At 45.1% G+C, this 24,423-nt stretch overlaps 1 protein-coding gene across 1 annotated transcript; it reads left to right on the plus strand.

Moving 5' to 3' along the window:
* Positions 1-1,938: 1,938 nt before the first annotated feature.
* On the plus strand, positions 1,939-24,376 carry Sptz (zinc finger FYVE-type containing 26 spastizin). The gene is made up of 17 exons (XM_073073884.1): positions 1,939-2,091; positions 2,626-2,699; positions 2,779-4,450; positions 4,923-5,041; positions 5,787-7,496; positions 7,714-7,812; positions 7,907-8,719; positions 9,148-9,422; positions 9,836-9,970; positions 10,360-10,487; positions 17,059-17,474; positions 17,814-18,284; positions 19,148-19,376; positions 20,544-20,841; positions 21,138-21,272; positions 21,853-21,979; positions 22,423-24,376. The coding sequence occupies exons 2-17, from the start codon at positions 2,634-2,636 to the stop codon at positions 22,591-22,593; spliced, it is 6,864 nt and encodes a 2,287-aa protein (XP_072929985.1). The 5' UTR covers positions 1,939-2,091; positions 2,626-2,633; the 3' UTR covers positions 22,594-24,376.
* Positions 24,377-24,423: the final 47 nt, after the last annotated feature.

The following is a 24,423-nucleotide window of genomic DNA, read 5'->3' on the forward strand; positions in this document are numbered from 1 at the left end:
GGTTTTACGACCTTTTGAAGTTTTTTTTTGGAATTGGGTACTTGACAGTTATAACAATAAAATATGAAATATGTTGGATATGATAGCTTATAAGTAAACATAAATTATGCAGTATTTCGTTTATTTTTTAATATGTTCTAAGTATTTTAATTTTTAAAAAGAAATTTTCGATTATTTATCTGTGGATTTTAAATCCCAAAACGGCGACAGTGCTGCCTCAAATGTCATGTGACGTCACTACATCGAAACCTGTCGATCACATCGAAACCTGAAGTATGTGTAACGTCGAAGTTTATTTCTATATTTTCAATGTGTTGACGTCACGCTACGAAATGACACTTGACCGCCTGTTTTGGCGTAACGTTCCGTTTACCGTAATAAAAATATGTTTTTTATTAATAAATAGCCCTTTTTCGAAAAAAATGATCAATGAAAGGCATATATAATGCGTATATGAATTCATTAAAACAGTTTCCCAAAAAGTGTCAAGTAGCCAATTGTGCACCTAAAGTAAATAAATCGCTATAACTTTTGAACTAAAAGAGTTATCATGTTCAAACAAAAATTACAATGAATGCCAGTTATAGGCCGTACTGATCCATGAAAAAAAAAAGACAAAAAATTTTATCTTCCCAGAAAAAAATAGTCAGATTAGTGTGAAGAAAGCAATTTTTTTAGGTTAAATTTCAGTAATCGTGAATTTCCTCAAAATAATCTAGGCTTTTTATTTTATTTTTATTATTTAATGTAATTCTACGTCGTATTAGCTTTCAAACACTAAAAAAAGCATGCCTCTAACTTAAGTATAAAGTTTCCTACGAGCGCTTAAACAAAGGCAGTTCTTAAGGGTGTTGGTAATAAATAACATTTTTAATACAAACTAGTGTTTTTTTTTAATTATTAAAGATTTATTTTATTACTGTTTTATCACTTTAATATCGTCAAAAATAAGAAACTACCATGAATTTACCATTGAAACATATTTTTGATAGTTTCCTTTATTTATATTTTGGACATCTAATTATGGGTCGGACTATACCAGTTTTATTAGGGCGCACGTGCGTCGCGTCTTTTTTGAAACGTTCCTAGCAAACTTTATACTTGAGTTAGAGGCGTGGTTTTTTTAGTGTTTGAAAGCTAATACGACGTAGAATTGCATTAAATAATAATAAAAAAATAAAATGCCTAGATTATTTTGAGGAAATTGATGATTACTGAAAATTTTACCTAAAAAAAGTGCTTTTTTGCATTAATCTGACACTTTTTACATGGGAAGATGATTTTTTTTTGTTTTCTTTTTTCATGGATCAGTACGGCCTATCATTGGCAATCATTGTTATTTTAGTTTGAACCTGATAACCCTCTTAGTTTAAAAGTTATAGCGATTTATTTACTTCAGGTGTACAATTCCCAAAAAAAAATTCAAAAGGTCGTAAAACCCAAAAAAAATTTTTTTTAATTTTTTTTATATTATTTTTGTCGACAAAATGCGGTTTAATTTTACCTGTTTCAATATGTGCACTTTATGGAGATTCACCCTGTATTCGATTTGCTCCGGTTTATTTGTAAACATTTGGCAGTAGTAGTTTCTTTATAGGAACACAATAGTATGGAGTTTTTGTTCCTTCTTTTCCGTGATACCACTACCAAATCGCTAGTATCTATCAAAGAGTATAGTCAGGGGCAGACCGCCCCTGTGCCACCCCATAGTCCGCCAGTGTGTGATCACTGTGATCCCTTTGTATCGATTAAGCATTTCACCTACTCATCTAGGCTATAGTATATATTATCAGAGTGGGCTTAAAACAAAATTGTTTAAGCGATTATCGAATTTCATTTTTGAATGAAATGCAAAAACATACATGTTTTATCTGTGAATGTGGCTTATCTGTATTTCTACAGTCAATGTCGATCAGCTGTCTGTCTTCTGTCGTTTGATCTCGTTTGTTGTCGTTTTTTTTAGTTGGTGGAAATAATATGGTTGTTTGTTTTGTGTTTGTGAAGGATTAATCCAATTTCTAATAATACTATATCAATTTGTGTAATTTATAAAATATGTAAATATCTGATGCTATTGTACGACAATAAACGGTAAGGGTATTTTCAGCGAACAACTGTATATTAGATTATATTTATACTAGATTATATTTCAAAAGAGTTTATTTACGACTTTCATACCAGTCATACATTGTTTCACCTTGATTTTGTGGAGTTAGCACTATTTTAATCTAAAACCCTTATTGTTGTGTTGAAGTTATGATATTGAGATTTGTTGTTCAAAGTCCATCTTCAAACTATAATATTAAATTTTAAAAGTCTTCAAATTAATACATTTTAATTATTATATTCATAAATATAGTAACGTCTATGTATTTGGTTGTAAACGAAGATTATTATAAAGCATACTGTACATGTAAACATTGTTTGGCGAGTGGGTACAATCTCAATATGGTATTGTTTACAAGGAGGACGGAGTGCAGGGTGCAATTCTAATCAGTTTTACCTTATCTGTGCATATCCATATTTATAGTCAAATTGTCTGTGTTACTGTATGTGTATATTCAAATCAATGTTGAAGAGTTATTTGTAATACAGTTTTGTTTCTATATTATGCTTTACTTACAGAATCCAAAATGAAGGAAGAGGAAATAAAGTACATGCTACGTCTTCTAGACAATTTAACAGAAGACATATTTAATGTGAGTTCCCTTTTATATGTTGTTAGTAAACAATCATTAATATTAAGTCTCATAATAAAATAACCTTTCTTCTTTTCAGGAAATTATAAAAGTTTTTAACGACTTAGAAGAATCCAAGCCAGTCAATGAATTATCTAATGAGGCGATAGTATTTTTTGAACAGAATTTGAAAAACAATCCAGTGACAACATCAACAATTATATGTTATTTACAAGGAAAATTGTCAGAAAATGATTTAATTGTTGAAAAATTGCAATCATTATATTTGGACATATTGAAACATGAAATTTCTGACAGCATCACAAATGCTGACAGATTGGTAACCCTGCTCTCACTTGTGAGATGGAAAGATAAATTCATTCCCCAATTTACTAATGATATTCTGCTACAAATGCCATATGAACTGTTCCGGCAACATAAAAAACAAATTTTGATTAGTTTACTGCTCCAGGGTAAACCAGATTTACTCAAAATAACCTCAGATTTATTGCACAAGAATGAGCCACAAAAAAGATTCAAGTTAACAGCAGAATACATGCTCGAGTTATGCTACCAAGACAAGACTCATTGGTTAATGAAAGCCGCTCAAGTATACAAGCAACAGTTACATGACATGAAGAATGTTACATTCGAAATTAACAATTTCACAAAACAAATTCTTATTATGGTGCTCATCGACCTAACAAATTGTCCAGAAACATATGACTTGCCTTCCCTGGTGAATCAATTGACAAATATATTTTCAATCCTAGATAACTACACAACAGTTGACCATCAACTACAATTCTACATAACCGAAGTGAAAAGAGAACTAACTGTGATCAAATTTTGTTTAGAAAACAATTGTAAAATTATGACAACTTCCATATTCAGCCAGGTTTTGGCACAGAGTGCATTGACTGTCATATCTCAAGTATGTAGGTTGTCCAAAGTAGATAGATACAAAGTATCGAGACTACTAAACACGAACAACGATTTTATTAATGAGTTGATAACATTAAGCAATAAAATGGATGATAAACAACTCAAGCAAGCTGATTTGAACTGGGACATTTCCACTTATAACAGTTATTGTGCAATAACAAAGATAATAGATGCCATAGTAACTTCGTCTGAAGGGGAAGAAAATGCTCAAGAGCTGACAACAGTGTTTGATGACATAAAACGGCTCATTTTATCAATCCAGCCTCTACAATATTGCATTGAAGTTATGGAAACAATTTTCTCATGTCTCTTTATAAGATACGAATATTTTTCGTGTCCTGAACACAATCAGGAGTATCCTTGCGGTACCCACTCCGAATGTTCATACTTTTATTCGAAAAAGCAAAATAAATTTCCTAAAAGTATAAACAGCACTAGTTCAGGTTTCATGTGCTCGTCGCTGACGACGCAAATTATTTTAAATACTCTAAAAATGTGTTTGGAGAAGTTGTCGGAAAAGTACGATAGAATTGATTTAGATAGGAATGAATTGAATGTTATGGCGCGACTAAAGAGGATGATGAATATCGTAAACCATTCGATATGGAAGATGCAACTGGTGTCAACACTCTCTCCTGACACCAACCCGTTGCAACTAAAGCTATGTCTAGATTATGTAGAAGTGGACGAAAGCAGCGAAGATGAGGATCGAGAGATAGATATAAAGCCGGCCAAAAAGAAATCTAAACCTAGGAGACGACATACCAATTCTAAATTTGATGCTGATCACGCTATGCTCGCGTCTACTATATCGGCGTCAGATGACGGTAACCATTTTTCGATGAGCAATAAAAATAGTATAATTACAATTAGCATTAGGTCACGTCCACAAAATCTTGATTTATATAAAAAAAAAAAATTCAAAGAAACCTAAGTCACTCCCACGGTAACAGGCGCTTTTTGAAGGACTTCTCCCGCCACAAAAAAAAAACGAAATGGCTTCCTTAATCTTACCTAACCTAACCTAACCTAACCTAAGTCACTCCCACGGTAACAGGCGCTTTTTGAAGGACTTCTCCCGCCACAAAAAAAAACGAAATGGCTTCCTTAATCTTAATATTTTTTTAGCATTAACAATGTTTTTGTAATTATTAATGGCTTTTCTATTACTTATTTAAAACCGAAAAAATACCTAATCCACCTACGTGTATTATAAAAGGGACTAGTTATATAAAAAAAATAGTTTCTTTTTGTCTGAGAGTTTATAAATTTTATAATATTTACTTATTTAATTTTCAGCGTATATAACAAAAGAGGGCACCATTGATTTCATCTCGATCATGCTGGCCAAACCGACTTGCTTAGTAGCTCTAGCATTGTATCACAATGATTTTTCCAAGGCAAATCAAATTTTGGAAGTAAGTTCTCTAATTTAACTCATAATACCTAGAAGTTTCGTATGTATATTACTGTAAATTTGGAGAGTGGGTAAGCGAAAAATAAGGTCGTTTTATTTATTTTCTCGTATGGTATTTCGGGATAAAAAAAAATAGTTTAATGTTGCAATTTAAATATGCTAGAATTTAAAAATAGTTTAACGGAAAACGTCTAATTTGTAAAATAACAGGATTCATTAAATTTGAGGACTCAAATATCTGGGTGAAAATAGTAAACTGGAACACAGCAATGCTTAACACTAGTGTTATTAGGCATAATTAAGTGTTGCGGTGGTGCCGCCGATGTTGAACCACACAGGGTTTTATCACCTTCATTGTATATTGATGCATAGAATTTAGTAAAACAAGAATCCTGCAAAAGCATTCCATAGCGATCAATCAGTTTATGACTAATAAGTCACTGAACAAAAATATTCTGTAAAAACATGTGTTCAAACAATAACATGTATGAACAGCATTTATATACTTACTTTAACATAATGTCAGTAACCCCAGAGCAAATATATAAAAAATACAAATATTGTATGTCAATATGGCAGTATTTTCTTTGTCAACCCGTCTATTATATATAATTCAAATACCTAAGCATATAGCTGAAAAATACCAGGTGCGTGCCGGGCTGGAACTCCTCGATACATAAATAAAAATTTCAAAAACCTTTTGTAGTTACCAAAGCTAGAAAATATATCATTGTTTCACATTTCAGATGTTCGACTTAGCAGACTCCGAAATCGCAACTGAAGTCACGTTTACGGAACAATTACGTCACTTGGTGGCGAAGATCAAGAATATACTTTATTATAGAGACTGCTCTAGATATTCCACTAAGGAACTGTCAGCTCTATCGGTCGTAGCTACTGAAGTGATGGGTTTGGTAGAAGGTTTTCTCGCTTCGAACAGAGCACCTAATTCTTTCGATATAATTGAATTGGGAGTTCGACATCCTCATCTACAACTGTACAATCATCAAAATGCACCTTTCATAAACGCTGTCGATATATTACTCAGCAGCGGTCTCAATAGGGAGATCACGTACGGACTGATAAATGTCGTTGAACGCAAATTGGCCGAAGTCAGAAGTAGCACAGACGTTGCGGGTGTGAAGAAGACAAATTACATTCGATTCGTTGAAGATATAGCCAGCGTGACCTTTGAAATATTCGGCAATACTGAAAAATCGTTCGACTACGTTGATAATATCTGTGGCTTGATCACTGATTGCCGAATACCAATCAAGCATAAAGAGTTTTGTAAACTGAATCAGCTTTCTAAGGAGCTGAGACAGGCGTGTCAAGACCTAGCTGTGGTCATAAATCCAAGTGAAGAAGATAAACTGGATGAAAATTTAATGCAAAAGTATCACCAGATTTTTATGAATGTGGTAGCGGCGTCCGACAAAGATATATGCAACATCGGGGAAGTTTCCCGACAAGGCACCAAGAAAGCTAGAGTTCATTACCTGAGGATGTGCTACATGTACACAAAGTCCGTATCGCAACTGGAGCAAGAGGATCGAACACCGGAAACCACTACCGATGTACCCTACTTCACGATATTAGAAAAACCTTTACACGCCATATTCGGGAATATGATCAACAATAAAGAAATGCCAGTCACATATCTGGAACCAATCTGTAAGAAATTGAACGTGAATTTGATTCCGAAGCTGATATTAAATTTCTGCCCATCGATTACGTTACCAGGTCCTCATAAAGAAGCAACTGAGGAGAACTTTATAAATCTGCTCCAGGCTGTATACGATTTCAAGAATTCTGAGGAAAAGCTGTTTATTGAACACACAGCTGACTTAGCACCTTTGCCGCGAACACCTGATCCTCAATGCCTTACATATGTTGTGCTACACAACTGGGTGCTCGCGCATATAATCAAGAAAATTCACACGTCACTTAATGAGAATAACATGCAGCATAGTACTGACGCTCGGACGAAATGCCTCAACAAGTACATGGAGTTAGAGAGGTTCGATCACACCAAAGTCCTCTTCGACAGTAATAAATATTTGGCATCTCTCCACACTGTGATAGATCTGAACAAGTTGTTCACGTTCATGCCGAAATTGATAGAATCCGGGAAAATGTTGCAATGTTTGAAAATCATAGACTCCTTGTCTGAACGCCAATTGATGTGCAGTGCGAATTTAATGAACTTAAGAGACTTGATTCTGTTTAAACTGGCTACAAACCCAAAGATTAGTAATAATTGGAAATATTGTCAGCATCTCAAATGTCCTGAACTGAAGTTGGACTTGATAGTAAACAATTTGAGTAACTGGCCGGCAGATGGAGCTTTGGAAGTACTGGACTATTTACGTTTTACTTTGAATCAGAGCTCGTTGGAAGAAGGCTTATATGAAAAATGCACTAGTTGGATGACTAGGATACCATTGTATGAGCAGGTACGTTTCCCTATATTAAAGTTGATAGAAATTCTTTAATTACTACGGTTTGATACGCACGCTTATTTCTACTTTATTTGATAATACTACAGTTTTGTAAGAGAATCTTCAGACTTCGAAATCTACAACCACTGTTATACCCTACACATTAGAGTGATATAATTTGATTTTATTTTAAGGATCCACAATCCATATTAATGTCTCTTTTATTTTTTAGATATCGTCAATAATGGGCGTGAACCATTGGTACAACACCTACAAAGTGTCTATTGAAAATCCTGAGAGTATCATCGAAGTGCTCATAGACAGTCAACAGGTAAGGATTTTCATTTAAAATGTATATTAAATTTCTTGAATTATTTAAAGTATAATTATTTAATAAAATAAATATCTTATTTTCCTTTAAACAGTTCAAACTATGCTTAGAATGGGCCGATGTTCACGATATCTCAGACCACATGAAGAATCTAATCGTGGTAAACCTTCTGCGCCAACTGTTTGAATACACCAACCAAGCCACACCAGAAATGGTGCAGAAACTCCTCTCAAGGCTCTCTACCTCGCAAGCCATAGATCTCATTCAAGAGGAGATGTCCAAAGTGCGTAACGTGGAAATACTTCAAGTCTGCATCGATTTTATATCCGAGAATTTATTCGACTGGAAATCGTTCGAGAACATCAAAATTGGACTGCAAATAATGACGGAAATTGATGTAAACTTGAGACATATGTTTTGGGAACTGATAGAGAAACCGTTGCTGATGATCGAGCAGTTCCTAATGAACGGAAAACTGGATACGTTGACTGATATCATAAACAAAATCTCGCCGAATCTCAAGAAAGATCCGACCGGAGATAACTTGTATTATAACATCAAGTCGATAGAATCCTTGGTGATATCTCGGAACGCTGTCGATGCGTTGTTGAGATATTACGCGGAGAAAGCGTTGGATATGAGGAATCCTTCGAGTGTTTCTCCAGTTCCCTTGAAGCCATGGGACGATTGCCTTCTGCAGTCAATAGATTCGATAAATTTGGAGGCGGCGTCAAAGCCCTTCGTGATGCCCGAACGAGTGCCGACTAAGGATCAATGGGTAGAAGACTGCACGACGGATCGCTGCATGATGTGCAAAATATCTATATTTTCAATGATAATTCGTAGACATCATTGCCGACGCTGCGGAAGACTTGTGTGTCACGCGTGCTCGAGAAATCGTATGCAAGTAAGTAACTGGTTTTCTAAATTATGGTTTGTTTAATTAACTTTCGCTCTCGTCTCGAATATTTCATTTTTTAGTTATAAAGAATTTGAGTAAAATTTAAGTAATTAGCTTAAAAAAAGCATGTGTATATTTATGTATGCTCCTAAGAAGTGAAATTTTTTGGGCGTAATTTATGTACTCTCTCTTTTTATATAATAACACTTCACGTTTAAACATTTGAACGTCTTTTACAAAATCTTTGGCTCATAGATATCTCATAAATCCGTATCATATTCATTTCCTATTTTATTTGTATCATATCATATTTGTAAGTCCACAGTGATAAAATACCAAACATCGTTTCACCAACACTTCTTCCCGCTAACATACTAATCGATATGAAAGGTAGCTTAATGATAAAAGTAATAATTATATTTTCCCAACCTAAGGTGCCAACATACCCCAGCGGCGTGAAGTTCCGCGTGTGTGACGACTGCTACCTACAAACCATGAACAAGAAGCCAGCACACGAACAAGACAACATGGCGATGAGCAGCAACTCGGACTCTGCCGGCAGTGGCGCCACTTGCATGGACTGGTGTTTATCCACCAATGGGAAGCGGAACGAAGCGGTCCGGACAGAGTTCAGCTATGAGTTCACGCCTAACGTCACGCTCTGCTTGTCGATTATGAAGATGCATAGTATCAACTTGGATTATCCTAGGTTTGTTGTTTATCAGAGACCATTGTTGTTTCAATTACGGATATTATTTGATAATGCTTGTAACAGCGGTATGCGATGCAATAGATTTCAGGTGCGATCTTTGATCAGATTCAGTTTTTTATGGATTTTTATACACTTTTGCATGCCTCCTATTATATTATGGGACTCTAGTAAGAAACTTAGTTGAGTCAGGTCTGAGAAAAAATGTCCTAAATTAACATGCATATGTCAAATATGAGTTTCTCAGCAAAACAACCGTTTTTAGATATCTTAAACATATTTATTTAATAAGAATTGACATATGTATTCAGAATATATTTTTTCACTTATTTTTTTATCGTGCTTTTTTACAAAGTTCTAATAGATTTTTTCTTTGTTAATTAATTTTAATTAATGAAAATCTTTGTCGCTAGATTTTTACTGGACCGTAGTGACGAAGTGGCGCGCGAGCTCTCGCAAGGCGGAGACTCGCGTCTGCTCGTGCGCGCGCGCCGCTCCTTGCTTCTCGCAGCTGCTGAGTTGTACTCGCGCGCTCCACAGGAGAAGTCGTGAGTGGAACCATTGATAATAAAAAACCTTTTTTAATTGAAAATAAACTTATTGCCGCAAGGTGTTTTTTACCAGTTACCAATAAATAAAATAAATAATGTGGTACATGTATTGTAAAAATCCTGTAAAGCAATATGTTTTTGTTTAAATTGTAAGTAGCTTTAATTATTTAATCGATATTGACTAGACAAATAAAATAAGACATTTGGGGCTTTATTTAATTCAACTACAAACTAAATGAGAGGGTAAATTGTTAAGAAATTATAATTTATCTTTAGAAATTATTATATATATAAATTATATATTTTATCTCCTGATATTTTTAGGTTTAGTCATCCATGCTAGATTGAATAGTTTTCACCTCGTATAATAAGTTGTTCATGTTTAGAGCGGGCGCGCGCGTGGCGGAGACAGGCGCGGCGCATGCGGCGCGCTGCCTGGCGCACGCGGACGCGATGGCCACGCTCGTCAAGCACCAGGCGCACCACCTCGTGCCGCACCAGGGCGCGCACCCCAGTACGTACCACTGTGTGACCTAGTGCGGCGCGCTGCCTGGCGCACGCGGACGCGATGGCCACGCTCGTCAAGCACCAGGCGCACCACCTCGTGCCGCACCAGGGCGCGCACCCCAGTACGTACCACTGTGTGACCTAGTGCGGCGCGCTGCCTGGCGCACGCGGACGCGATGGCCACGCTCGTCAAGCACCAGGCGCACCACCTCGTGCCGCACCAGGGCGCGCACCCCAGTACGTACCACTGTGTGACCTAGTGCGGCGCGCTGCCTGGCGCACGCGGACGCGATGGCCACGCTCGTCAAGCACCAGGCGCACCACCTCGTGCCGCACCAGGGCGCGCACCCCAGTACGTACCACTGTGTGACCTAGTGCGGCGCGCTGCCTGGCGCACGCGGACGCGATGGCCACGCTCGTCAAGCACCAGGCGCACCACCTCGTGCCGCACCAGGGCGCGCACCCCAGTACGTACCACTGTGTGACCTAGTGCGGCGCGCTGCCTGGCGCACGCGGACGCGATGGCCACGCTCGTCAAGCACCAGGCGCACCACCTCGTGCCGCACCAGGGCGCGCACCCCAGTACGTACCACTGTGTGACCTAGTGCGGCGCGCTGCCTGGCGCACGCGGACGCGATGGCCACGCTCGTCAAGCACCAGGCGCACCACCTCGTGCCGCACCAGGGCGCGCACCCCAGTACGTACCACTGTGTGACCTAGTGCGGCGCGCTGCCTGGCGCACGCGGACGCGATGGCCACGCTCGTCAAGCACCAGGCGCACCACCTCGTGCCGCACCAGGGCGCGCACCCCAGTACGTACCACTGTGTGACCTAGTGCGGCGCGCTGCCTGGCGCACGCGGACGCGATGGCCACGCTCGTCAAGCACCAGGCGCACCACCTCGTGCCGCACCAGGGCGCGCACCCCAGTACGTACCACTGTGTGACCTAGTGCGGCGCGCTGCCTGGCGCACGCGGACGCGATGGCCACGCTCGTCAAGCACCAGGCGCACCACCTCGTGCCGCACCAGGGCGCGCACCCCAGTACGTACCACTGTGTGACCTAGTGCGGCGCGCTGCCTGGCGCACGCGGACGCGATGGCCACGCTCGTCAAGCACCAGGCGCACCACCTCGTGCCGCACCAGGGCGCGCACCCCAGTACGTACCACTGTGTGACCTAGTGCGGCGCGCTGCCTGGCGCACGCGGACGCGATGGCCACGCTCGTCAAGCACCAGGCGCACCACCTCGTGCCGCACCAGGGCGCGCACCCCAGTACGTACCACTGTGTGACCTAGTGCGGCGCGCTGCCTGGCGCACGCGGACGCGATGGCCACGCTCGTCAAGCACCAGGCGCACCACCTCGTGCCGCACCAGGGCGCGCACCCCAGTACGTACCACTGTGTGACCTAGTGCGGCGCGCTGCCTGGCGCACGCGGACGCGATGGCCACGCTCGTCAAGCACCAGGCGCACCACCTCGTGCCGCACCAGGGCGCGCACCCCAGTACGTACCACTGTGTGACCTAGTGCGGCGCGCTGCCTGGCGCACGCGGACGCGATGGCCACGCTCGTCAAGCACCAGGCGCACCACCTCGTGCCGCACCAGGGCGCGCACCCCAGTACGTACCACTGTGTGACCTAGTGCGGCGCGCTGCCTGGCGCACGCGGACGCGATGGCCACGCTCGTCAAGCACCAGGCGCACCACCTCGTGCCGCACCAGGGCGCGCACCCCAGTACGTACCACTGTGTGACCTAGTGCGGCGCGCTGCCTGGCGCACGCGGACGCGATGGCCACGCTCGTCAAGCACCAGGCGCACCACCTCGTGCCGCACCAGGGCGCGCACCCCAGTACGTACCACTGTGTGACCTAGTGCGGCGCGCTGCCTGGCGCACGCGGACGCGATGGCCACGCTCGTCAAGCACCAGGCGCACCACCTCGTGCCGCACCAGGGCGCGCACCCCAGTACGTACCACTGTGTGACCTAGTGCGGCGCGCTGCCTGGCGCACGCGGACGCGATGGCCACGCTCGTCAAGCACCAGGCGCACCACCTCGTGCCGCACCAGGGCGCGCACCCCAGTACGTACCACTGTGTGACCTAGTGCGGCGCGCTGCCTGGCGCACGCGGACGCGATGGCCACGCTCGTCAAGCACCAGGCGCACCACCTCGTGCCGCACCAGGGCGCGCACCCCAGTACGTACCACTGTGTGACCTAGTGCGGCGCGCTGCCTGGCGCACGCGGACGCGATGGCCACGCTCGTCAAGCACCAGGCGCACCACCTCGTGCCGCACCAGGGCGCGCACCCCAGTACGTACCACTGTGTGACCTAGTGCGGCGCGCTGCCTGGCGCACGCGGACGCGATGGCCACGCTCGTCAAGCACCAGGCGCACCACCTCGTGCCGCACCAGGGCGCGCACCCCAGTACGTACCACTGTGTGACCTAGTGCGGCGCGCTGCCTGGCGCACGCGGACGCGATGGCCACGCTCGTCAAGCACCAGGCGCACCACCTCGTGCCGCACCAGGGCGCGCACCCCAGTACGTACCACTGTGTGACCTAGTGCGGCGCGCTGCCTGGCGCACGCGGACGCGATGGCCACGCTCGTCAAGCACCAGGCGCACCACCTCGTGCCGCACCAGGGCGCGCACCCCAGTACGTACCACTGTGTGACCTAGTGCGGCGCGCTGCCTGGCGCACGCGGACGCGATGGCCACGCTCGTCAAGCACCAGGCGCACCACCTCGTGCCGCACCAGGGCGCGCACCCCAGTACGTACCACTGTATGACCTAGTGCGGCGCGCTGCCTGGCGCACGCGGACGCGATGGCCACGCTCGTCAAGCACCAGGCGCACCACCTCGTGCCGCACCAGGGCGCGCACCCCAGTACGTACCACTGTGTGACCTAGTGCGGCGCGCTGCCTGGCGCACGCGGACGCGATGGCCACGCTCGTCAAGCACCAGGCGCACCACCTCGTGCCGCACCAGGGCGCGCACCCCAGTACGTACCACTGTGTGACCTAGTGCGGCGCGCTGCCTGGCGCACGCGGACGCGATGGCCACGCTCGTCAAGCACCAGGCGCACCACCTCGTGCCGCACCAGGGCGCGCACCCCAGTACGTACCACTGTGTGACCTAGTGCGGCGCGCTGCCTGGCGCACGCGGACGCGATGGCCACGCTCGTCAAGCACCAGGCGCACCACCTCGTGCCGCACCAGGGCGCGCACCCCAGTACGTACCACTGTGTGACCTAGTGCGGCGCGCTGCCTGGCGCACGCGGACGCGATGGCCACGCTCGTCAAGCACCAGGCGCACCACCTCGTGCCGCACCAGGGCGCGCACCCCAGTACGTACCACTGTGTGACCTAGTGCGGCGCGCTGCCTGGCGCACGCGGACGCGATGGCCACGCTCGTCAAGCACCAGGCGCACCACCTCGTGCCGCACCAGGGCGCGCACCCCAGTACGTACCACTGTGTGACCTAGTGCGGCGCGCTGCCTGGCGCACGCGGACGCGATGGCCACGCTCGTCAAGCACCAGGCGCACCACCTCGTGCCGCACCAGGGCGCGCACCCCAGTACGTACCACTGTGTGACCTAGTGCGGCGCGCTGCCTGGCGCACGCGGACGCGATGGCCACGCTCGTCAAGCACCAGGCGCACCACCTCGTGCCGCACCAGGGCGCGCACCCCAGTACGTACCACTGTGTGACCTAGTGCGGCGCGCTGCCTGGCGCACGCGGACGCGATGGCCACGCTCGTCAAGCACCAGGCGCACCACCTCGTGCCGCACCAGGGCGCGCACCCCAGTACGTACCACTGTGTGACCTAGTGCGGCGCGCTGCCTGGCGCACGCGGACGCGATGGCCACGCTCGTCAAGCACCAGGCGCACCACCTCGTGCCGCACCAGGGCGCGCACCCCAGTACGTACCACTGTGTGACCTAGTGCGGCGCGCTGCCTGGCGCACGCGGACGCGATGGCCACGCTCGTCAAGCACCAGGCGCACCACCTCGTGCCGCACCAGGGCGCGCACCCCAGTACGTACCACTGTGTGACCTAGTGCGGCGCGCTGCCTGGCGCACGCTGACGCGATGGCCACGCTCGTCAAGCACCAGGCGCACCACCTCGTGCCGCACCAGGGCGCGCACCCCAGTACGTACCACTGTGTGACCTAGTGCGGCGCGCTGCCTGGCGCACGCGGACGCGATGGCCACGCTCGTCAAGCACCAGGCGCACCACCTCGTGCCGCACCAGGGCGCGCACCCCAGTACGTACCACTGTGTGACCTAGTGCGGCGCGCTGCCTGGCGCACGCGGACGCGATGGCCACGCTCGTCAAGCACCAGGCGCACCACCTCGTGCCGCACCAGGGCGCGCACCCCAGTACGTACCACTGTGTGACCTAGTGCGGCGCGCTGCCTGGCGCACGCGGACGCGATGGCCACGCTCGTCAAGCACCAGGCGCACCACCTCGTGCCGCACCAGGGCGCGCACCCCAGTACGTACCACTGTGTGACCTAGTGCGGCGCGCTGCCTGGCGCACGCGGACGCGATGGCCACGCTCGTCAAGCACCAGGCGCACCACCTCGTGCCGCACCAGGGCGCGCACCCCAGTACGTACCACTGTGTGACCTAGTGCGGCGCGCTGCCTGGCGCACGCGGACGCGATGGCCACGCTCGTCAAGCACCAGGCGCACCACCTCGTGCCGCACCAGGGCGCGCACCCCAGTACGTACCACTGTGTGACCTAGTGCGGCGCGCTGCCTGGCGCACGCGGACGCGATGGCCACGCTCGTCAAGCACCAGGCGCACCACCTCGTGCCGCACCAGGGCGCGCACCCCAGTACGTACCACTGTGTGACCTAGTGCGGCGCGCTGCCTGGCGCACGCGGACGCGATGGCCACGCTCGTCAAGCACCAGGCGCACCACCTCGTGCCGCACCAGGGCGCGCACCCCAGTACGTACCACTGTGTGACCTAGTGCGGCGCGCTGCCTGGCGCACGCGGACGCGATGGCCACGCTCGTCAAGCACCAGGCGCACCACCTCGTGCCGCACCAGGGCGCGCACCCCAGTACGTACCACTGTGTGACCTAGTGCGGCGCGCTGCCTGGCGCACGCGGACGCGATGGCCACGCTCGTCAAGCACCAGGCGCACCACCTCGTGCCGCACCAGGGCGCGCACCCCAGTACGTACCACTGTGTGACCTAGTGCGGCGCGCTGCCTGGCGCACGCGGACGCGATGGCCACGCTCGTCAAGCACCAGGCGCACCACCTCGTGCCGCACCAGGGCGCGCACCCCAGTACGTACCACTGTGTGACCTAGTGCGGCGCGCTGCCTGGCGCACGCGGACGCGATGGCCACGCTCGTCAAGCACCAGGCGCACCACCTCGTGCCGCACCAGGGCGCGCACCCCAGTACGTACCACTGTGTGACCTAGTGCGGCGCGCTGCCTGGCGCACGCGGACGCGATGGCCACGCTCGTCAAGCACCAGGCGCACCACCTCGTGCCGCACCAGGGCGCGCACCCCAGTACGTACCACTGTGTGACCTAGTGCGGCGCGCTGCCTGGCGCACGCGGACGCGATGGCCACGCTCGTCAAGCACCAGGCGCACCACCTCGTGCCGCACCAGGGCGCGCACCCCAGTACGTACCACTGTGTGACCTAGTGCGGCGCGCTGCCTGGCGCACGCGGACGCGATGGCCACGCTCGTCAAGCACCAGGCGCACCACCTCGTGCCGCACCAGGGCGCGCACCCCAGTACGTACCACTGTGTGACCTAGTGCGGCGCGCTGCCTGGCGCACGCGGACGCGATGGCCACGCTCGTCAAGCACCAGGCGCACCACCTCGTGCCGCACCAGGGCGCGCACCCCAGTACGTACCACTGTGTGACCTAGTGCGGCGCGCTGCCTGGCGCACGCGGACGCGATGGCCACGCTCGTCAAGCACCAGGCGCACCACCTCGTGCCGCACCAGGGCGCGCACCCCAGTATGTATTTCTGCAATAACAGCAATGTTCAGCACTGCTTTGTTCTGGATTAATGGGTGTGGTAAGAGAAACATTCTTGTCCGAGGCATTCCAGCTTAGTCCCCAGGGGCAGCGGCGTATCTGTGGGCAACCTCGTGAATGTGTGAAACATGCTTTTCTGATTTATAAAGGTGTTTATATAGGCGTGGCTAGTTTTAGTTTTAAAGGTGTGATAAGTAAAGAGCGTATACAAATAAGACTTCGATCGTATTTGGAATTGAGTTAATGGTATGGTATAACTTTGACTTATCCGTACTTTTTTTTTTTGAAAATTACGTTTGTATGAGTAAAGTTCACAAAGCAAAGCTTCTGCTTCGACTTCAACCCTTTCGACAAAAAACCCACATCCTATAAAACTTTCGAATTCAGCAAAAGCAAATTTTTATCGAAGCCGAATGTTTCTAGCAAGTACCAAAATTAAAAGAACTGTTACAAACTCACAGGAACCTAGCATTCTTCATTTAATTAAATTTATTTATAATAAATAGTTAGACTATTCCTACTACTTCCTCATAATTCCTTAAAAGTAAGTAACAGTAATTTTATTTTCAGGCCAAATCGTAAGATCGCTTTTGGAAGCAGAAAAATGGGAGTTAGCATTGGAGATTGCCACCAAATCGGGCATCGCACGGAACAGCGTACTAGCGGCGTGGGGGAAAGCGTGTCTCCGCGCGGGGTGTTTCAAGGAAGCGCGCCGAAAGTTCGCTCTATGCTTCAAGAATACCGCTAACGTTTGCGTCGAGTTGCACGATGACGTGGAATATGGCAAGGAGGCGTCAGAATCTCAGTTTATGAACAAACGAATGCAAGGGAAACGGTTTTCGGAGAGGACGAGCTCGACGTCCAGCGTGCAGTCGGAAGGGCGCGCGAGAAGCAATCCGCCGCTGTTGAATGAAATTATATGCATGTTAGAGGATATGAACTATCCCGTCAATCAACAGCTATTAGACAAGGCAGAGTCTATAAAGGTAATTATAATATTTTTACTTGGTGTAAATGTTATGCAAATAAAAACCTAATGTTGTAAACTATGCTAAAAAATTGGTATGTAAGTAATTATTTTTAAAATTTGCCTGACATGCTATCACGTGACTAGATAATGACCACGATGATTTCAAGAACCTCCATCTTTGTTATTTACCTTTTTCTGAACATATGCAGTTGAGGAATAGAAGTCATTTTTTTCTCATCTTATGGTTGTAAAAAATATAAGCGTCTTACGTATTATTTCTTTGTTTAAATATATTTTTAATAAACATAAATACGTTTTAACTTTCTAATAGTACAAACAAATTATCACATTTCAGACAACGAACGAGAAACTAACGCTAATGAACACAGGCAAGAAGAAAATACAGGTAACAGAGCCTGCGCTTAACATAATGCACATGTTGGCGAGCGTGAAGAAAATCAAGCAAGGCGACTACAGCGACTTCCAAACAGCTACCGTGCAACCGAAGAAATCCTTAGCACAAGGCTTGCTACGTAGGAACAACAACCATAATGAACCGAAACCAGACCATCAGCATAAAAGACTCGACCCATTCTTCTATAAGGAATGTGTGTACTACCTCACAAACTATGGCTCACATGTTGCTAATATAATGTTCTATATGAAACATAGCAATTTAAGTGAGGTCATCAGATATTGTTACGTTAATTTGGTGGATAAGGAGACCTTCACAGAGACGGTTTATATGGACTGCTTGAAGAAGGATAAGGTGAATGACCTGTTAAAAGCTATGAGTGACAGTGATAGCACCTTGGAAATGTGGTCGGTAAGTGCCTTCAAAGATGTTAGTTTTTGATAAATTAGCTACAATAAATTATTGATCGTCTTTCAAAAGTTTGTTATTGTTTACATTATTATGTAAGCTGTATGAATTGGTGATAAAACTAATTTTCTACGGAATGTTAAAACTAATTTAACTTTTAAATTAATTCCTTTAAACCTGATTAGTATAATACAATTACAATATTGACTAATGTTAGAAAGACTAAACAATAAAGTACGTAATTAGTGACAGTGATAAGCAATAGTTATTCCAAAGTATTTATTTTGTTAGTGTTTAATTACTGTATATGTACATGGATTTGTAAAGGCAGCTCCAATTGTACTAGTCTCTTGATCGAGATTCAATAATTATCATATAGTTTCCGAAAGTATCTATGTAAAACTATAAACCAAAATATAAAGATAATCGGTTCACCAGTACAACTTGCATTAGGAAAAAATGCACTGTACTATTTTTATTTTGCCTAGTTATGTATAAATAACATTTATCTATTATAATAGTATAAAGTTGGAAAGCTCTGTATTCCGACTCTGGTGAGACCACTGCCACACCTACTTCTGTTTTATAACAATGGTGGGATGGTAAGGAAGACATATTTTTCAGCAATCTAAACTTATCTACGGTTAATTACACGTGTCTATGGGCCTGCTATTCTTATATTGTAATAACCAAAACCCCATCGAAATTGGATTAGTAGATTAGTTTTTGAAAAAAAACGCGGACATACTAACATACGTAACGGTCGAATACAGACCTCTTTTTGAAGTCGGTAAAAAAACTATGTACAAATTGTATGTTGTGCAGGAATACATATTAAAAAAAAACAATGTATTTTGTATGTCCAGGAGTACATAATGCACATATGCCGCACGTTGGAGATGAGCAAGCGTCTGGAGGCGCTGTACGCGGTGCAGTGCGCGAGCGGGCAGCACGCGCGCGCCTCGGCCTCGTGCGCGCTGCTCTACGCGCGCTCGCTGCCGCGCGCGCCGCCGCCCTTCGCCGCGCTGCACGCCCGCCGACACCACCTCGCCGCCGCGCTGCACCATCTGAGCAACTGTGTGCCGAGTGCCAGTAGTGAGTGTTTTTTGTGCTTCTGTGGTTCGGAAGGAAAACATGTGTAAACACGCCGCCGCCTTTCGCTGCGCTACACGCCCGTAAACACCACCTCACCGCCGCCTTGCACCGTCTGAGTATCTACGTGCCGAGTGCTAGTAGTAAGTATTTTTTTGTGCTTCTGAGCATTATTGTCCGCACCAACAACAAACTGCTTGTCCGTAGAAACGAGTCGCATCGCAAGAGCAAATTGTAGATATTAACGCGACGAAGACAGCGTGGGTCCTCCCCGGAATTCTTCCCTGCCCACTCTTGCCCACGGATCCGTAGCTGCGTTAGTGCGTCCTTATTGTTGCTACGGAGTATATGCTTGTAGTAGTGTTCGACCGCATTGGCTCTCTGTCTACACCTGCGCGAAAAAACTTCAGAGCGGACTAGAAGTTTGACGTGGACTATAGCTTGTGTATCGGTGATGAGCAAGCGGCTAGAGGCGCTGTACGCGGTGCAGTGCGCGAGCGGGCAGCTGAGTAACTGTGGCGAGTGCTAGTAGTGAGTATTTTATGCTTCTGTGTATTATAGTCTAGTTATGTAACGGCGAAGGAAAACATGTGGAAACACGTCGCCGCCCTTCGCTGCGCTGCACGCCCGCCGGCACCACCTCTCCGCGGCCTTGCACCATCTGAGTAACTGTGTGCCGAGTGCTAGCAGTAAGTGTTGGTTGTCAGTTTAAATTGTTAAAAGTAGTAAAATTGGTATAATAACATAGGAAAAACATCGTCAGAGAATGTAAATCTCTGAGAAATCTCTGTAAAGAAAAGATCTCAGATTTGTCAGAAGTCTATCATCCGAATTTAACCAGCGTGGTAGACTAGGCCCTAAACTCTTTTACGAGGTAACCCAATAGAGGAGCAGAAAGCGATGATAATTTTAATTGAGCGTAATAAATGGCAATAGCAGCTACAATTTAAGAGTCCCAAATACTATAATAGTATATATTATTTGAGGATAATAATAAGTATTGTTTGAGTTCTAAATAATAAAAGTAAGTCTTCTTTATCGTCCCAAATGATAACAGTTAATCTTATTAAATGCTCGATTCCACTATCTATCGACAATCAATCAATTCGTGAAGCCATCCTAGAGCTACACAACAATGCACATAATCCTTATATTTTTTTTTTCTTTCAGAAACAAACGACCCCAAATCGATACAGTTCCATTTGGATAAAACTACAATAGACAACCTGATGACGACGATGTCTCGTCAAATGGAGCTTGCCAAGTACTTGGCGACCGCCGAAGCGAACAACAGATTGACCGAGAAAGTGCTAAATGAAGTGATACCGTTGCAAAATCGTAAGGACACCGAGACGAATGACTTCAGACCGCCGACGCTGTTCGGCTCGACCACCGACAAAATAAGATTGGTCGCGGTCGTTCTCGCTGTGGGGCAAACTGTTGAAGAAGGATTTGCTCTGGCGTTCAAGTTAGTCACGTTTTTATTATACTGCCATATTAATATTAAATTTAAATGGATAGAATCTGCCATTAAATTTTGTGTTATAAAAATAACCACTTTTTGGACAGTGCACTCTGTACTGAATAGCGTTGCACGTTCGATAATGTAATCATTTCAGTACAGATATAGATCTTTAGCTGGATTAACAGTCGTTCTAACCAAGACATCTTTGATATTTGAATATCTAATAACTGTTTTCAGTAAACAATTTTTGAAATCTGAAAATTATTTATTATTAAAATAATTTTAATGTTGTGTTTCAGAATTATAACGGAACACAAGTTGGATTCAATGAATATTTACACTCACGTTTCCAAATATTTAGTGAATGCTGATAGATTTATGGAAGTTAAGGCTTTAGCGAAATGTATACGTGTTTCGAAGGAAACAGCCGCAAGGTAATATTTATTTTTCATTATTTTTAATTTGAATCTCTAAATTACAGAAACCGTCACCGTACAATGACAATGCTTACTATCTTGATATCCCAAAGTATGTTTATATCATTCCAAATTAGGCATTAGATCACAGAGAACTGCCAGGATTCTTGTTGATGTAAAAATAAAATCTTCTAAGTGGTACTACATTCATCTACGAAGGCCTCTGTGAGAAATCTTGTACTCGTATGTGGGTAGGTGGGTATTTGTCTCGAAGGCATATTACGTCACTAATGTCATAAGGTAAGTGCCGTGTAAAATGTAAGGCAGTCTGTGTGCGACCGTCTGCCCGAGTGGACATGGTGATGCATTAGCGAGCCAAATAATATTGCCGTCAGTACCAGGGACACAACAACAGCTATCTCCATATTTACATCAGCCAAAACGTTAACATTTTGAAACACATAATGTGCCGCTTTGCCAAATTGCCACATATAACGTTTTCTCTTTTTTTTTTCAAGTATCGAGTTTCTGTCATAGACTAGATCAATGCACTAACAGAATATAAGCTTCAGATTGTAATATAAATGTAAACTTGCAGCCTTATGAGCGATCAAGTGCTAGAGGCGGGCGTGAGTGCGGTGGTGGCGCGCTGCGAGGCGCGTGGTCAGCTGTATGACGAACAAGCAGAGCTGCTTATCGATGATATACACAGCATCACTATTAAGGTAATATTGTATTTGCAGCTTTGTTTTTTGTATACATTATTTGTATGTTAATTATTTCAACTGGGCATAGTAGGAAAATTCCGAAACTATAAGGAATATCAATAATGCATGCCCATTGGTTTAAATTTCAATGCAAAGGTAGATTCAATGATTTAATAACTTATCCTATGTTTTTAGTCTAGTTGTCGAGATTCTACCATAACCGTTAAGTGTAGAAAATTTGAGGATTTTAAATTGAAAACTAGTAACTTACAAATGAAATAAAACAAATTTGCTGAGAAACAGAAGAGAAAATTTTTCTTAATTATTTATATACCTCAGTTAATAATCAATCCATCCACAATCATTCTACTTCAAAGATTGAAATTTGACTTTTCCTGCATTTCGGTAGAGAGAAATCTGGCTAGCTTGATTATTGATAGCTAAACTATATTATAATGTAGATATCGTGCTATCTGACGTGCCGCAACGTGAGCAGCGCGTACATCCTGGCGGCGCGGCACGAGCGCGCGGGCGAGCTGCGCCGCGTGCTGCACGCCGCCGAGCGCCTCGGCAACGACCACGTGCGCAACGCCTGCTACAAGCGCCTCGCCGCCAGGAACGTGCTCACCTAGACACCGCGCCGCCTGACGCGCCGCAACGTGAGCAGCGCGTACATCCTGGCGGCGCGGCACGAGCGCGCGGGCGAGCTGCGCCGCGTGCTGCACGCCGCCGAGCGCCTCGGCAACGACCACGTGCGCAACGCCTGCTACAAGCGCCTCGCCGCCAGGAACGTGCTCACCTAGACACCGCGCCGCCTGACGCGCCGCAACGTGAGCAGCGCGTACATCCTGGCGGCGCGGCACGAGCGCGCGGGCGAGCTACAAGGGCCTCGCCACCAGGAATGTACTCACGTAGACATGGCGTGTATGAAGACCCGAACGCCACGTCAGCGGTGGCGAGGAAGGTTTTTAATAAGAGTACCTTTTTTGTTTTCGTCGACAACTTTCAGAGATTAGACGATCTTTTTCTTTTGTCTTGTAACACCAACCGACGGCTGTCTCCCCTACCCTTGCCCCCGTTAACAAAGCTATAGCGACGCCCATGCTCATAGACAATATTGTATGTTACGGTATGGGGTACGAAGGAAGTGGCGTACCATGTGGGTTTCACGCAATCATTTTTTTTCGTCGATGCCACGGCTTGCTCGAAATCGATCATGAGCGAGATGCAATATTACGTGAAATGACAAAATGTACGACTACTTAGAGAGGTGGACCCTCCTACAAAGATACATCACTCAACTTACATACCTTATGTATTTTATCTCTTTGACCTCTAAGTATAGTATGTCATAAATAGAGGTACAATATACCATAGTATAATACTATAACTAATGTGAATATGTTATGTGCCTATTTTCTATCTTAAATGCTATTATATTCTTTCTGTTAGCAACTTTTCACTCTTGCCAGTTCAGAGGCTGTAGGCTTAAAAGAGACTATTCTTCTCCGAACTACATTAATGATAGCCTAAGCAATAATCATTATTAGGGGCCCTATTTACTGATATTAACAGTTAAATATTTTTCAAAGCAGTCCATTTTATATGTAATATTTTTCCTAGGATGAGTACCTACTCATATTTTTGCACTTTTGCTTTGTTGTAATTCACGACCTAGTTTTATAAGAGCGAACAAACAACAGTATTTTTAAAAATGATTAATTGACAAAAACTTATAATTGACTTATTTTGTAAATCGGCAAACATAAGCATAAAATTGGTCTTCCACTACCATTCAATGGTAAATTTATGAAATGTTATTCTTATATTACTTAAGCATTTTTTAAATCATGTGTTTTAAAATTTTTGGATGTTTGAAAAACATTAATATAATATTGTCTCAATTGTTATACGTGTGGTCAATTTTAGAGTGATCTTATGAAGTTTTTGGTAAATTGTTGACATTATTCTTAATTGGTTAAATGGACTGTAAGATAAGTTTACGATAATTCAGTATGATATGATAACATGACCAAATAATCCTATTGATTTTTCAATATATTGTGATATTGTCACAAATGACTATTGAAAAGTTTATTATAGACAATTTATAAGTTAGATTTATATAGCTTGGTTATTCAGATTTCTCTCATGCATGCAGCTTAGTTAAGTTTATAAAAAATATGTGAAATCTTTCCCGTACTGTTATGCAATAAATAAATTGTATGTATTATCTAATATAATCATAAAATAACTTAACCAAATAAGTGTATAATCATACGGAATTACTATTCTAATGATTTTGTATTGGTCTCATAATGTGATATGAAATTTAATCAGCTATATTGTAAATCCTATGTTATACCACATGTATTACTGAATTTTAAGATCATTGAAATAAAAATCTAATACATACATTGTTTTTCTTTAAATTGTTAACAGGAAAGTAAAACATTCAGAAG

The sequence above is a fragment of the Epargyreus clarus genome, unplaced genomic scaffold, assembly GCF_041222505.1.
Source record: "Epargyreus clarus isolate Ecla_fem2 unplaced genomic scaffold, WU_Ecla_fem_2.2 ptg000006l, whole genome shotgun sequence".
Lineage (NCBI taxonomy): Eukaryota > Metazoa > Arthropoda > Insecta > Lepidoptera > Hesperiidae > Epargyreus > Epargyreus clarus.

Coding starts and splice junctions, on each gene's coding strand:
- Sptz (XM_073073884.1), top strand. CDS start 2,634: ATGAAGGAAGAGGAAATAAAGTACATGCTACGTCTTCTAGACAATTTA. Junction 9,423..9,835: donor ATCAACTTGGATTATCCTAG/GTTTGTTGTTTA, acceptor CTTTGTCGCTAG/ATTTTTACTGGACCGTAGTG. Junction 21,273..21,852: donor TCGAAGGAAACAGCCGCAAG/GTAATATTTATT, acceptor GTAAACTTGCAG/CCTTATGAGCGATCAAGTGC.